This window comes from Heterocephalus glaber, unplaced genomic scaffold, assembly GCF_053883595.1.
Source record: "Heterocephalus glaber isolate CG9 unplaced genomic scaffold, H.glaber_assembly_v1.0 deba00001465, whole genome shotgun sequence".
Classification (NCBI taxonomy): domain Eukaryota; kingdom Metazoa; phylum Chordata; class Mammalia; order Rodentia; family Bathyergidae; genus Heterocephalus; species Heterocephalus glaber.
Window position 1 is genome coordinate 12,042,720 of NW_028258312.1, and position 14,116 is coordinate 12,056,835.

Sequence of the window (14,116 nt, forward strand, 5' to 3'; positions counted from 1 at the left end):
TTTAAGACTGTATGAGTCAGCTCCAGGACACCACAGCCTGTACCCCGCGTTCCGTGAATCTGATACAGTCATTCTGGCTTGAAACAAATTTTCATTTGCAGCAAAGGAAAATCTGTTATAATTCAGACTCAGATTAGAGATCTTGATCTAGACTATTTACTTCTGAGGTGATTCTATTAAGATCTTCCAGTTCATTTTAATCCTTTTAATGAAACATGAGAAGTTCCTTTGTTTTTAAATTTAAAAACTGCAAAAATCTATCTGGTACTGTTAAGGATATGGGGCTTGCTTATTTTCTGTGAACTGTAAAGTATAAAAAATGTTTTGTTGGGTAATTTGGTGGAATCAGTTAAGGTTTAAATGCTTCGTGACCCCCAAATCCTATTTCTACATACCTACCCTGCAGTAGCAACACACGGTTACCTGAAACATTTCTTAATATTAAAGTTCACTGCAGCATTGCTTGTAATAGCAAAAAACTCAGAACTTAAAACAACTTTAACAGAGAACAGAGTACATAAAATTATATATATTCACACAACAGAATACTAGGCAGCCATTATAAATAATGGAAGAGCTTTACATGTGTTGCCTTAGAAATATGGCCACAGTACATGTTTAAATGGAAAACAGATTGAGATCATAGCGATTGAGATCTGATTTTTGTCCAAAAAGGGGAAAAATTCACAAATATATACATGTGTATGGTTTCTATATGTCTCAGCAATACTAAGATAAGCATATGAAAAGCTGACAGGCACAAGTAGATACTTGAGGGTTGGGGTGCAGAAGTATCATGGGAGACAAGGACAGAGGATTAAAAAGCATTTTAGAGATTTGTTTCCTCAATAATATTGTGAGTTTTAATTTTTCTTTTAAATGTTTTTCTATACCTTCCAAAAGACCAAAAAACAAAGTTCAGGAGAGAAGGTTCTTTTAATAGGAAAACATGCAGATATATTCAGATTCCTCCAATCGTTGTTAATATTTTAACTAATAACTATTACTGAATAAGTTTACTTGTCCTAATACTAGAAATCTCCAATTTTGAAATCTGCAAAGCTCTGCAGACCTTAAGTTATTATTTTTCCATAAAGTTTGGCAGCAAAATCTAACCTAAACAGATGTGACACAATTTATCTGGTTTCAAATCCCTTTTATTACCAATATTTGAACATTCTGTCATAGGAATATTAGTGTATTGGATTAAGAATGGTGCCCTGGATTCCTGAAGATGAATACATAATGTACCCACTTGGAGGGATGTCAGAAGTTCTTAATTCCAAACCACACATGGCTCAAAATGTTTAGACAAAGGTTTGTGTCCCTCTATTCAAGGAATAGTAGCAAAATCTGAGGTGGTAGTTGTAGAGGAAGAAAGGAGACTTGGCAGATAGCATGAGTAGTACCATCTTGGGAGAGAAGAGGAAAACTAAAGAAAATGCTCCCTTCTTGGAACCACATTTCTGGTTTTCTATTGGGCATGAGGCTTATTCAAGCAGGGCTACTGCCCTGGAATGGAGAATCTGGAAGTATGTACATTCTGAAATAGTGTTTATTCCAGAAGGGGACTGGGATCCTCAGCCCATGTGCACACTAGGGTCCTAGGCAGGCAAAGCAGCCAGAGTGCTAGGAAGGTGCCACCTGTGTTTCCCTTTCGATGTAAACACTCAATAGCCGTCAGGCATCCTAGCTTGGGATGGGGAAGAATTAGTAACAACCCTTCCCTAATATTTGCAATTTCAAAGGAGATTCTTAAATGTGGAAAGTAGTACAAATGCTCTAAAATACATAAGTTTGAATACTCTAATCCACAGTAGCACTCTGCAGAGGAATGAGTATACTCAGGCTTTGTGTAGCCCACAGCAAACCACACAAGAGGAATCAACTTGTGCAGACTTAGGGAAGACAGCAGAGGCAGCAATGGGAAGGAATCCTTGAATATGATTCCCACTAACTTAGCAATCAGGTTTCAGGGAATCAGGAGCACTTGAATGCTTCCACTGAAGTCAGAATAGTCTGCTTCTCACTGGAATGAAAATATTTTAAGTGGAGCTGCCTTGCCACTGATCTCTGCTCTATCTTGTTCAAAACTGCATTAGTAAGGGATTTTTTCCTGGACTCACAATTTCAAAGCTTTTTCCAATAGCTTCCTGGCAGTAGCCTTGTAAGAAGCAGAAATGTAGCTGGAAACACTGTGGAATTAGAATTCCTCTGGAGTCCTCTCTGCCCCTTCCAAAGGCCACTGTGTTTCCACTCCTACCTGCTTGCTTTACTACTTCACTTGTGGGAAGATCAGATAGAAGCCTCTTGTGTGTGCAGGCATGAGTATGCCTGCACAGAGGTACACCCTGTGTACAGGAGGAACAAAGCTATGCAGAAGCCACACCTACATGGATCACAGCCAGGGTAAAATCAAGCAGGAAATCAAGTCTGAAGGTCACCAAGTCCAGGCACTGGTGTTCCCATGATTTTATGTATAAAGTTCCCCATAAGGGCTCCAAGTGAGTTTTTTCTAAATTTACACACACACACACACGCACACACAACTTAGCTATCTAGATTCCAAATTTAAAGCATCATTTTGGAACATGGAAGAGGGGTACTTCTATAGGAAATCAATCTGGCAACTTAAAACATATTCTAAAGATGTGATCATGCCTGCTTTTCCAGGTTCATATTGTTAGAGTCACTAATTTATTTGTATTTACCTCCATTGAACAGGGAGCTATAGGGGGGCAGATTTTTGTTCTTACTAATCAATGCTTTCGTGTAGTGCACTGTTTGAACTAAAATGGTTGAATTAGTAATTTGACAACAAAGGAGGCTAGAGAAAATACAGAAAAGTAGACAGAAGAAGTTGATAAGCCCAGAAACATAGAACTCTGTGTACTCTTCAAAGTTTTAAAGAAATCATATAGATAATAGTTGATAAGCAGTGTGATATCCCAGAATACAGAAGGAAAAGGGTATGAGAATAAGGAAGATTTTGAGTTAACATTTATTGTTGTTGCTCTATGTTAGGGACAGTTTAAGGGATTTAACATATACACCTAATTCAATTTTATAGAACACATAATATATTCTAGAAAAGGGTTCTATCCAAAATGTTTTAAACACATAATACATAAAGGGCTAAAACCTTAGCTTTCTGGAAAATGTAGTTATTGAAAATGATCATTCCCTAAAGGTCCTAAGTAAAATTTTATGATCTGATTTTGCTAATATAACCCTAGACATTTGGAAACTAAAGTTGTTAGCGCTCACATAAAGGAGAGCTGAAAATAGAAACTCTAGGTTTGATTCATTTAATTTAGAAAGTAAGTATTAAACACCTACTCTAAGGAAAGTGAATTTTTGGCGATATTCCCAGGAACACGCTAAAATGTATAAAATGTAGGTGTACTTTGAGAGTTGTGACAAAGGTGAGGAAGCAAGTCTTGAATGTGTGTGTGTGTGTGTGTGCCCACATGCATGTGTGCAGTGTTGATAATGTGTGCCAGTTTTCCTGTAGGCACCAAGAGCTTAATGTCAGTAGGAGGCAAATAGCCTGAAAATTTTGCCAACCCAAAGACAATAAGGCTCTATACTTAGGAAGGGTTCATGACCTCCATTTTGAAGAATATCTGTTCCAACTTCAGTTGGTGAGTACATGGAGTTTCTAATTTGAGAAATAAGTCATTGTTGGAGACTAGTAAGCCAGTGCCAGAAACTTGAAATGAGAAGGCAGTTTTTGTAAAGTTCCCTTGGGCCAAAACAAGAAGAAAAAAATTCAGCAACATTCTGTAAAATTTCAGGAGAATTTTGTTTTCAGGACAAAACTATTGAAACACATTTGACTGAAAGAAAGTATGTGGGAAAAGAACTAGGTGAAATCCTCAGTTTTCACTATTCTAATTTCCTTAATGGTAGGTGCTTGGTCTTTGCCCTTTACTAGGAGTAGTAAAAACTACAGTGCAGAACAGCAAACACTGCATAATGAGGAAACTTTACTGGCAATGCAACAGCCATGAACATAGCTCTGTGTCTAAACATAACAAGAAAGTACAGTATCCTTGTTAACTAAGGTCCTCTTTATATCATAGGCCACTATGACAAAAGCTCATATAGGGGAATGTATGTGTTTATGGGAGCCATAATGATAACAGGTAACACTTACTGAGTACATACTAGATATCTTCATATAAGCCACGATTCCCGTCCCCCCTTTTTAATAGATGAGGAGGGCAAACAGAGGTTTAGAAACTGAGAGAGTAAGAAAAGGAGCACGTGCCATTACCAGCCACCTGGATTTAGGAGTTCGGTTACCAAGCCTTGTATCAAACCATCGCCCATATGGGACTTTCATTTCTAATCACACTACATTCCATTTTGCATCAAATGTTAACTAGTAAAAAATTAGGAAGTCCACCTTTAAGAAAGAAATCATTGTAGCCTTCGCAATCCCTCATTCTGGCTCCCTCAGATCACCTACAGATCCAATCCCTTCTTCACAGGGCTGGTAGCTTTTCCACGAGCCCAGGAGCAGGACTGAATGTCATTCTAAAGTGAAAATCCAGTCAGAATTCTTGGTGGAGGAAGAGCACCCTGTCAGGGATCTTTGTGGTCCGGTTCCTCCCTTTCGCCCCTCTTCCTGAGACTCTCCCCTCTGCATCCCACAGCAAGGCCAAATGACCAAAAGTTCTTTATGTACAGGAGGCTGTTTCACTCCCATTCAAATGCACATGCTTTTTACCATTGTCTGGACCATGACTCCCCTCCTGGCCCTGCCTACCTGGGAGCTGATCATCCTTGGAAATCTGGCTCTGGTTTCATCCTTTAAGAAACTGTTCCCAGGTCACAGGAACCCTCTTTCTAGGTAGACCTGGGAGCTTCTGTCCTTGCCCAGGTGCAGCCCGCACATCAGGTATGCACTACTATTACTGGTTGTAAACGCTCTCCATTTGTGCTTGTCACTCCTGCTAGAATACAGTGAACTCTGGCAGGCAGAAAGTTGTTTGTTTTTTTTATAGTCTAGTGTTTATTTTATGTTATGGCAGGTCAGAAAGATTTTTATACCCAGCACCAGCACAGGCCCAACACCCCCAAGTGACACGGCAATGAATAAGGCTGACTGTTTTAAATGATGCGTTTACAGCTCCACATTCTGTGCAATTTCCAAAACAAACAAACGCAACAAGACAAACAGTCCAGGCAATCCCACAGAGCTCACAGCCAGTCTCTTCCTGCTGATAGAGATCACAGTCCAAGGCAGACCTCGCTGGCTGAAAGTTATGCTCTGTGCCAGTCTTCATCACACTCCACAAGTGTGAGAAGCTGTGTCACCTCGTTGTTGCTGCATTATTTGAGAAAAGTCCTAAGTTTCTCAATTCCCTAAAGCCTTCCTGTGTAGAAAAATGTTCATTCCCTTAAGCCAGACATTTCCCAACTTTCCTGTAGAACACAGTAATTTCCTTTTAGTATTACTCACTTCTGATTTATAATTCATACACATCAAAATAACATCAACAGCTCTTAAATTATCAAGTTCAAAACTTCACTGACACCGATACTAAAACCAGTGCTATGACTATATGTGTATGTGCATGTACTTGTGTACATGTATGTATATATATTAGTTCTACATATGGATGGCATGTGCATATTTAATCCATTCTTAATAATCAGAAGATATGATAATATTATTTTCCACTTCGAGGTGTATCTGGAGATAAATATGAGATTACAATGTGCAACCTGTTTAAAGCGTAAGTTTCTCGTATAACAAATCAAGCATGTAAAGACTTACAGTAACTCTTTTTGTTGTCACAATGGTGTGAGTGGAAGTGCTGTACACTAACTGGCAGATACCAAAGGAGTTAGCAGGGTGCTTCCATTTGTGGAATTTAAAAATGTAATTATAAAGACAGTGTTATAACATGTGCAGGGAAAAACATCAGTCCTGTCTTTCTTCCTCATTTGCTGGTTCTATATTTCCCTTTTTTCTTACAATCCTAGTAATTATTTACATACACACACACACACACACACACATATAGTTTGATTACTCATTATTTCTGTTGTTATGGTATATATTTAAAACCTGTCCTCTGTTAAAGGACCTTTGTTAACCCTCCAGTTTTTCATAATAATTAATGGTACATAAACAACTGTGAGTAGGTAGCTCATTTTTAGAAAAAACTTCTTTAGCTTGAAGCCAGATATTAATATATTAAATGTATATGAAATGGTCACATTGCTATCTAAAACATCAAACTAATTTATTAACCTCCAAAGCTACCAGATTCACCCAAATTCTTACGGTCTTGTGTCTTATAATGCAATATCTACCCATCACCCAATTTAATAAGTGTAAAATTCTATTTTATTGTTTTAGTGAGATGATATGAGTATTTTGAGATATGATTATTCCAGGCCATGTATAGCTTAAGAGGAAAGACAGTATGTAATGATACAGAATGAATTGCATGGGTCACATTTTTTTCTTTGCATTTTATCATGTAATAGTAAGATCTATAAATTTTAGTACTAGTAAACTTTCTACCTTATATGTTACTTCTTTTAGGAAAGCTTCTCAAAAAAGAGAAAACGGAAAGTTACTACATAAAATATTGCATCTCTTATGACAGAAATAACTATGTTTATATATTAAAATATCTTTACTTTATTGCTCATAAACACAAATTATAAAACAAAATTAGCTCCCCAGGAAGAAATTGTTGCAGCAATGTGTTTTTTTAAAATACTAGTATATAGAATCCATTTTCTCACAGAACCCATTAAACATTCTACAAAACTAAGAAAAATTAGGTGGAAACGTGAGGTTCAGGGTTTTAAGAGGGATAAAGGTTAGGGTTTGGAAAAGTGTGTGTGCAGATACAGAGAGATGCTTCAGTTGTTCTGTGCAGGAAAGGCTTTTTTGTCACTTTGACAATATATTACACCTTGGTCAGTGCTTTGGAATTCATCGTCTTAGAATCTGCCTGTTGTACTGATACCAACATGCTGAGTTTTAAGAGCAGATAATTTCTGCTTTGTTCCTCAAATGGAAACATTATTTATTCCTTTGCTTTAACAAAATCTTACCTTAGCATTACAGAGAATTAATGATTTAAGACAGGTCTCATTCCAAAACTAGAAACTTATTTGGTATAAGTCACAATATACTTTTAATATGAAAGCAAGTTTTATTTAGAAGTTAGGTTCATAGGCTGGTCCATAGGAACCTGGTTAACTGACAATATATCTGATGGCATTGATTACAATTTTTCAGTTATATACAGGAGGACTGCATCCTCATGCTGAGGCTCCCGGGACCCTCCCAGGACCTGGGCTCTCTCAGGCAGGAACCCAGTGGAATGTCTCAGGCACACACGGACGTCTACTTCTGGACTTCCTCGGCAGATGGAAATGTGATGTGTTTAGAAGGAAAGGTAAAAGGTTTGCGAGAGATTATGTAAGTCAGCAAGACACAGAAAAAAAAAAAAAGCCAACAAGCTAGAGAAGTCTGCCTAATGAACAAAAAAGTGTGAAGCCAAAATGTGGTTAGGATTTGGCTAAACACAGTGAAGGAATAGCAAGCACCATTGTCAGCTGCCTTGGGAACAGTGCCCCTTCTTCATGTTAATTATTTTATAATAAGAAAAGGGGCATTTAAACGAAGTGATAATCACAAGAAGAGCAGCAGGTGTACAGGAGTTCTCAGCAGTGTCTGCTGGTGGGTGGGGTCTGGTGGCAGCAGTGCAGTGGGCCATGGATGAGTTCCTGACATGACAGGAGTGGATTACACACATGGCCCGAGAGCCTGAGTGTCAGAACCTCCCTAGCATTGCAGAGCCTGCAGTCTCCCAATGACTGACTCCTACTCACACAAAGAAACTGCCAGTCCCTCTCTGTGCTTTCCAACAGTGGTGATGGGAATGAGGGGCACTGCTGACAGAAGCAAGCACAGGCATACAAGACAATATACTGGAAAGTAAAGAGAGAAAGTACAGTTGGATGCACGCTTGTGTATGAGAGGTAACTTTTAACATAAATGTCATTCCTTCAATAGTTTCCAATTAAAGGAAATACCTGAGTGAGCAGAGGATATGGGCAGTTCTTCATTTTATTATGTGGATAAGAGTACACTTACTTTATTTGGGGAGATTTCATGAAAAGAAAATTTTTCTGAGGTCCTTTTTTATTCGTAAATGTTTGTAGTGCATAATATTTACATTCCTTGTGGGGAGTTGGTCCATGTACATAACACATCTTAAGAATTTCTTCATCCCTTTACCCTCCATCTCCTGATCCTCTATCTCCTTAAGTCCTATTTTCTATCTTTTATTTAGCTCTTAAATTATTCATACTTTGGGTTTCTCATATAAGAGCAAGCATGAGTTATTTAAGCTTGTGTGTCTGATTTATTTCACTTAACATTATCGTCTCAAGGTGCATCCATTTTTAAACAATACAGAAGTGAAAGTTATGCTCAGTACCAACATTTCAAAACTTACCTCTAAAAGCACTAATATCACCATAATGCACCTGCAAAACAAAATATTTACTTCCACTCTCTCCTCCAACTCTGAATCCAACACCTAAAAATTTACCAAAAAACACAAATTAATATTTTAGAAATAGAAGTCTTAAAGTGGAGCTTGGATTACTAATCTATAAAATCTAAAGTAAAATAAAATAGAATGTAACTTATAAAACTATGCTATATAAAAATAAATAAAATAGACACTGACCAAAATATCTACTATAATGTGTCCTTCTTTCTCAAAGCTGTATGGAACTCTATTTATAGTTCCCATTTTAGAACCAGAGTAATCATGTATACTTTAATAGGACAATTCATTCACTTTGAAAGAAGTGGAACAAAATAGAACAGAATTCTGTCTTTGTTGATCATTTAATGGAGTCCATTTTTTCATTTAGTTTTACATATACTCATTCATTTTTATTTTCAGGTTGAATATAAGAAATATACTTCATAAAAGGATCTCAGGGGAATTACTTTTCTTCTCATGTGAAATCAGGTATCTACAAAAATGCCATCAAAGAAACCCAGTTACCAACTAAATTCCTAAATCCATTATGCCAATGAATGTTTGGAATTCAAAAGGCTTGTCAGAGACATTGAGTTTACTAATGAGCTTTAAAAAAAAACTTCACATAAAGTACAGGCAGAGAAAAGTTTTATTCTGTCTGCTCTGAAAATGTCAACGAATCCATGCTTAAACTTGCTTGGTGGTGGCTACATAGCGCACTAAGGAGAATCTGAAGCTCATTTGAAACAACCCGAAAGAGACATCAGCCAGGGGTTCTGGCATGAATCAGACAGGCAAGAGAGGGGCACATGCATCACAAGCCCACCCCAAACCACGGCAGACTCATTCTGCAATGGAACCACACACTCCCTTTAATATTATGAAACATGCAGGTAATAAAAGAGAGTCTAGTCTGGTCATTCACTATAACACTGGAAACTGTCAGCAGTTTAGAAGTAAAGTCAGAAAGCCATCTGGGGTTTGGCATCAAATTAAATACCTAGGATCCAGGCCTATTAAAAAAAAAAAAATCTGTTTGCTGAAACAGCAATTTATTTAATTCCTAGCTCTCTTGGCTCATGAAATGCTGCTGCTGTCAGGAGCCAATGTGCCTTAGGCCAAAGGTGGCTCGAGGTATAGTTGGTTATTTTCTAATTCAATCTAAACTGTTATGAGGGCAAACTACTTAACCAAAGAGAGGCAGAGAAAATGTACCTAAGTGAAGCCTTTCAACACAAAGTAGGCAATGCAAGTATGTTCAGTGTGCAACCACATTATGGGACAGTCAACAACTATTAAAAAGGACATTTTAAAAGTACTTCGGAAGTTAAGCAGATTAACATAAGAATATGAAGAAGGGCTGGGGGCTCAGTGATTTTGCCACCTGCTGTGCAAGCGCAAGGACCTGAGATTAATCCCCGGTACCAAAAAAAATTAAAATAGAAAAAAAAAATTAGAAAGAATATCAAGAGGTCTCTGATGTACCTTTGGGGAGCCTGGTGGGGGGAGCATTTCTGGCCCAGGCATACAGAATATTGGCTTTATCTGTACAGGTTCCTTCATCACAAAACCTGAAAAAAAAAGCTACAATTAATATCCAAGTAGTGAAATGCATAAATCGTTCTACATCAGGGGAGGCATTTAAATGCAAAGTATATCCATACATCATTGTATATTAAGAAACAAACAACTTCTATATAAAGAAAGCACTTACAAAAGGGGGTTATTTTGAGTTTGTTTGTTTGACTGTTGCCTTGCATGAAACAATCCTGTGTAGTAGGTATACAGTTTATACTTCAATATGTTCAGGTGTGGAATGCAGTCTGTGTAATTAGGTAGAAAAGCAAGCATTATATACAGAAACTACATATACTAATGCGGTGGGAACTTAGAAGCAAACTAAAAGACATGTCATAAATATTTCCCCCCTAGGGATCAGCGTTGCTATCAAAAAATCTCTGGCCACAGAAACAAATAATAGCTTCAGTATGGTGAGTAATACAAATGTACCCCACTTTAAGGACTCCTGACTTTGCATATATGTCTGTAAATGTATGAAATGTGACGTTCATAAGTTATTTCATTTTGTGCAAGACACATAATCTTACTGAGCCCTGCTTTTTTTCTTGTGTAAAGTAGGGATAATTACACCTACTCACAGGTTGTTCTGTAAATCAAATAAGATAAAAGTGAAAACACTTTATAAACTTCAAACTATGCCAGGGTACTACATTATTTAATAAAACATTCATATTATCTAAAGATTCACCACTGAGGACAGAGTTGTATGGTGAGAAGAACATCTGGGCAGATCAGTGTATGTAGAGTTCCATTCTTGTAATTTTTGGGTATGCTTAGAAGCCCTTGAAGGGCTGAGGTCTGCACGAACACCTCTCTGAGAGCGTTATGGTGCTGATATGCAGTGATGCTCTGCATAAGGTATCCCGGATTGTCATTAGGACATCTGGTAGGTCAAACTTGATAAATGGTAATCTAACTCCAAATCATGTGTTTTCCTCATGGCACTCTAGCTCTTAGTTTTGTTCTGTTGTAGAATTGGATTTGCTCAAAATATTGTTAGGTTACATTTTTATGTTGCTTTTATATTGTTTATGTTTGAGAAAATTGCAGTTAAATAAGATTAGAGGCAGGAAATTAGGCAGATATGAAATGTTTGAAGACTATCAAGGACAAGGATAAATGTAAATTCCTGGGAAGAAGCTGGCTCACATAAGAAAAATGTGTACTACTTATGACCCGTAAAAGAAGGTGGTGGCTGCCTAGATAGAAACCGAAGCTAGAAAACTGGAAAACACTTAAGATACAGACATGAAAACCACTGTCAAGTTCCTTCATACTCATAGGCAGGAACTCCTACCATGTGTCCTCCTTACAGACAGAAGACAACTGGTGAATAGGGAAGGGTGGAGAAGTGGAAGGGAAGGAAGGGAAATGGGGAAAAAACAAGAACCAAGATATATCATGTACAAGTACAAATTCTGAATGATGAATGTGATCATAATGTATACCTAAAATGTACCCAAAAACTTAATGGGTGGGGGGAAGACAGCTGGTGAGAATGATGTTATCTTTAGAGGCAAGGGATCCGGAACTATGATGTATATCCCAGTAAGGCTAGACTTAACAAATGTTTTTTCTCCCATAAATCAGGCTGCAAAAAGAGATTGTGTAATGTGCAATGTAAAACACATCAACTAGTGGTTTCTTCCTGTTCACTGTCAAGTACAACACAGTTATGATGAAGGATTATTGCCATGTGAGAACTGTGCATCGGAATGAGTGTCTGTGACATCTTCATGCCAAGTGTATTAAAAGGCTTCCAATGTTGGGCGGTGTCCAAAAGCAGTCTTTTTCTGAGCCTTATGCTACAATCATTCAAGAAGTGAGACTGTCAGATGTGATGAACTTTGTATCTCACTGCTGTGAGCTACTAAAATTTAAAGTTCTGGGTGGCAATTTTCACAGCTCTCAACAAAGTTCATAAATATACAAATGCCTAACATTAATGTGATGACAGTCTTAGGTTAAACAAGATAACTGTTTCCTCTGATATGGAAGTTGATTTTCAACTTATGGCTTGAAGGAACCAGATTGAAATATAACATCGAAAACTAGTTTAGTAAATGTTTCTGATTATGTCATTTGCTTGCTCAAAAGTTTTTGAATGCTTCCCCAAATAACATTAAAATAAACCCAATATTAGAGCATAACACATGAGGCCTTTTATGATCTGAGACCTTGTTATTTCTCCAGACAAAGCCCCTCTAGTCATGCCAACTTGCTAATTTCTCTTCTCTGCCCTTCACTTTGCCTGGAATACCCCATTCTAGCTCTCTGCTAGATTAACCGTCTCTGTCTCCTTCAAGATTCAATTCCAATTTTCCTCTTCAAGGATATGTTCTCTGGTCCCGTTCTATCCAACTGCCATTCCTTTTAATGGTAGCACTTGTTCTAAGTATCAGTTTGGTTATCTGTCTCTCCAATTCGACTGTAAGTACCCTGAGATTTGGGTCAGGCCTTCCATCCTCTATTTCTGGCACCTGAAAATCTTGCCTGGCATTTAGTAAACATTTAGTTAATATGTGGGATGTTTGCCTGTATGTCAGCTTTAAACTTTCCATACACAGGCTCTTAATGGAATTAACTAAAATTGTATTCCACTGTCATGTATAAAAAATAATTTTTTTAAAAATTTGGATTAAAAACTTAAATATAACTGTAACTGAATTTGAATTCATATTTGCCTGGTATTCTGTACGAACCGGATTATATTCATTCTCATCAGAACACTACAAAAGGGTTACACTTTAAAACTGAATGAGCTCAGAGAATTGAAGTAACTTCAAAAGTCACACAGCTAAACTGCAATTCACAGCCCTGGCTGTCATAATCCCTTCTACCTCAGTTCATGTTCTTGATTTATGGGCAGGGAATATTATGTGAAGATAAACTTTGGTTGATTTTATCATTTCTGAACTAACTTGCAATTTGTGCATGCAATTCTAAAATCAAATTTTAGATGAAATAAGATGTTCTGATATATTCATAGAGTGATTTTATATTTTATTTCTTTTATCAAGTCATAAAATAAGAGCTTCAAAAGCAAATTTTGGCTTTATTTTAAACACTGTTTTATATTTTTTGAAGAAAGCATTAAACTCAATACTGAGTGAAGAGTCACTTGCTGGAGGATGAGGGGATACTGAAAGTAACCCTGAGACTTAATGGGTGAGAAGACTAAGTGAAAAGGAAAGATACGAGGCCAGTGGAAATTGGTTCCATAATGGAGAGCACAACTGAGCAGCAAAGACCATTTAGATAAAACCCTGCATCTCTTCGTTTTCTCATTTCTATTTCTCATTTTAAATGAAAATAGCACCACATCCCGCCCCCCCCCCCCCCAAAAATGACCAGCAGGAGAGAGACAGTATTGTGCATTTTGGCATTCCAAAGAGGGTCCTACAGAAATGGAGGAGTTGTTACTATTCTTATTAGTAAGAAGAGTCTCAAGGTTAGGAATCAATGTAACCTTTGATCAATGGCTATTGTAATTTCAGGCCTCATCAACCAGGTTTCTTATTCTTACCATTCTATCAGCTTTTCCTAAAGCCTTCTCCAGATTAAGACAATTAAATTGAGAAAAGATTCACATAATTCCCTTGTGGTTTCTTAGTATTCATAATAAAAATGGCACGGATCAACATTTGCAAATAAAGCAAGTCTAGATTCTTGGATCTTTCCTATACAACCCTTCTCACCTCCAATCCACAGGGAAACCACTTGGATGGCATGAATATTTTCTGACTGTGCCAAGCACTGAAAAGTGCTAGTCTGTCATTTTTAATTATCCAAATAAACCATGATTGACTGTTAAAGTACTCTCTGTTAAAAGCTATTTAAAATCCAAGGTTACTCGGGGAAGATCAGAAGTAGTAACTCAGTGCTTCTTTTGCTTAAACAACTAAAATTTCATGCCCTCTAGTTAAGTCTGTGTGAGACTAAATTCTAATTTTAATGCATTAGCTATCTAACAGAACCTCAAGCAGGAAGATTAACCT

At 37.3% G+C, this 14,116-nt stretch overlaps 1 protein-coding gene across 7 annotated transcripts in view; it reads right to left on the minus strand.

Annotated features, from left to right (window-relative positions):
• Pam (peptidylglycine alpha-amidating monooxygenase) overlaps nucleotides 1–14,116 on the minus strand; it is a 326,641-nt gene that overhangs the window by 98,938 nt on the left and 213,587 nt on the right. For all 7 annotated transcript variants that reach the window (XM_021255825.2, XM_087180704.1, XM_087180703.1 and 4 more), the window contains exons 6-7: nucleotides 10,023–10,108; nucleotides 8,499–8,582 (exon numbers count right to left, since the gene is read on the minus strand). In XM_021255825.2, coding sequence (XP_021111484.1) covers nucleotides 8,499–8,582; nucleotides 10,023–10,108 — 170 coding nt within the window. The remainder of the gene's footprint in view (nucleotides 1–8,498; nucleotides 8,583–10,022; nucleotides 10,109–14,116) is intronic.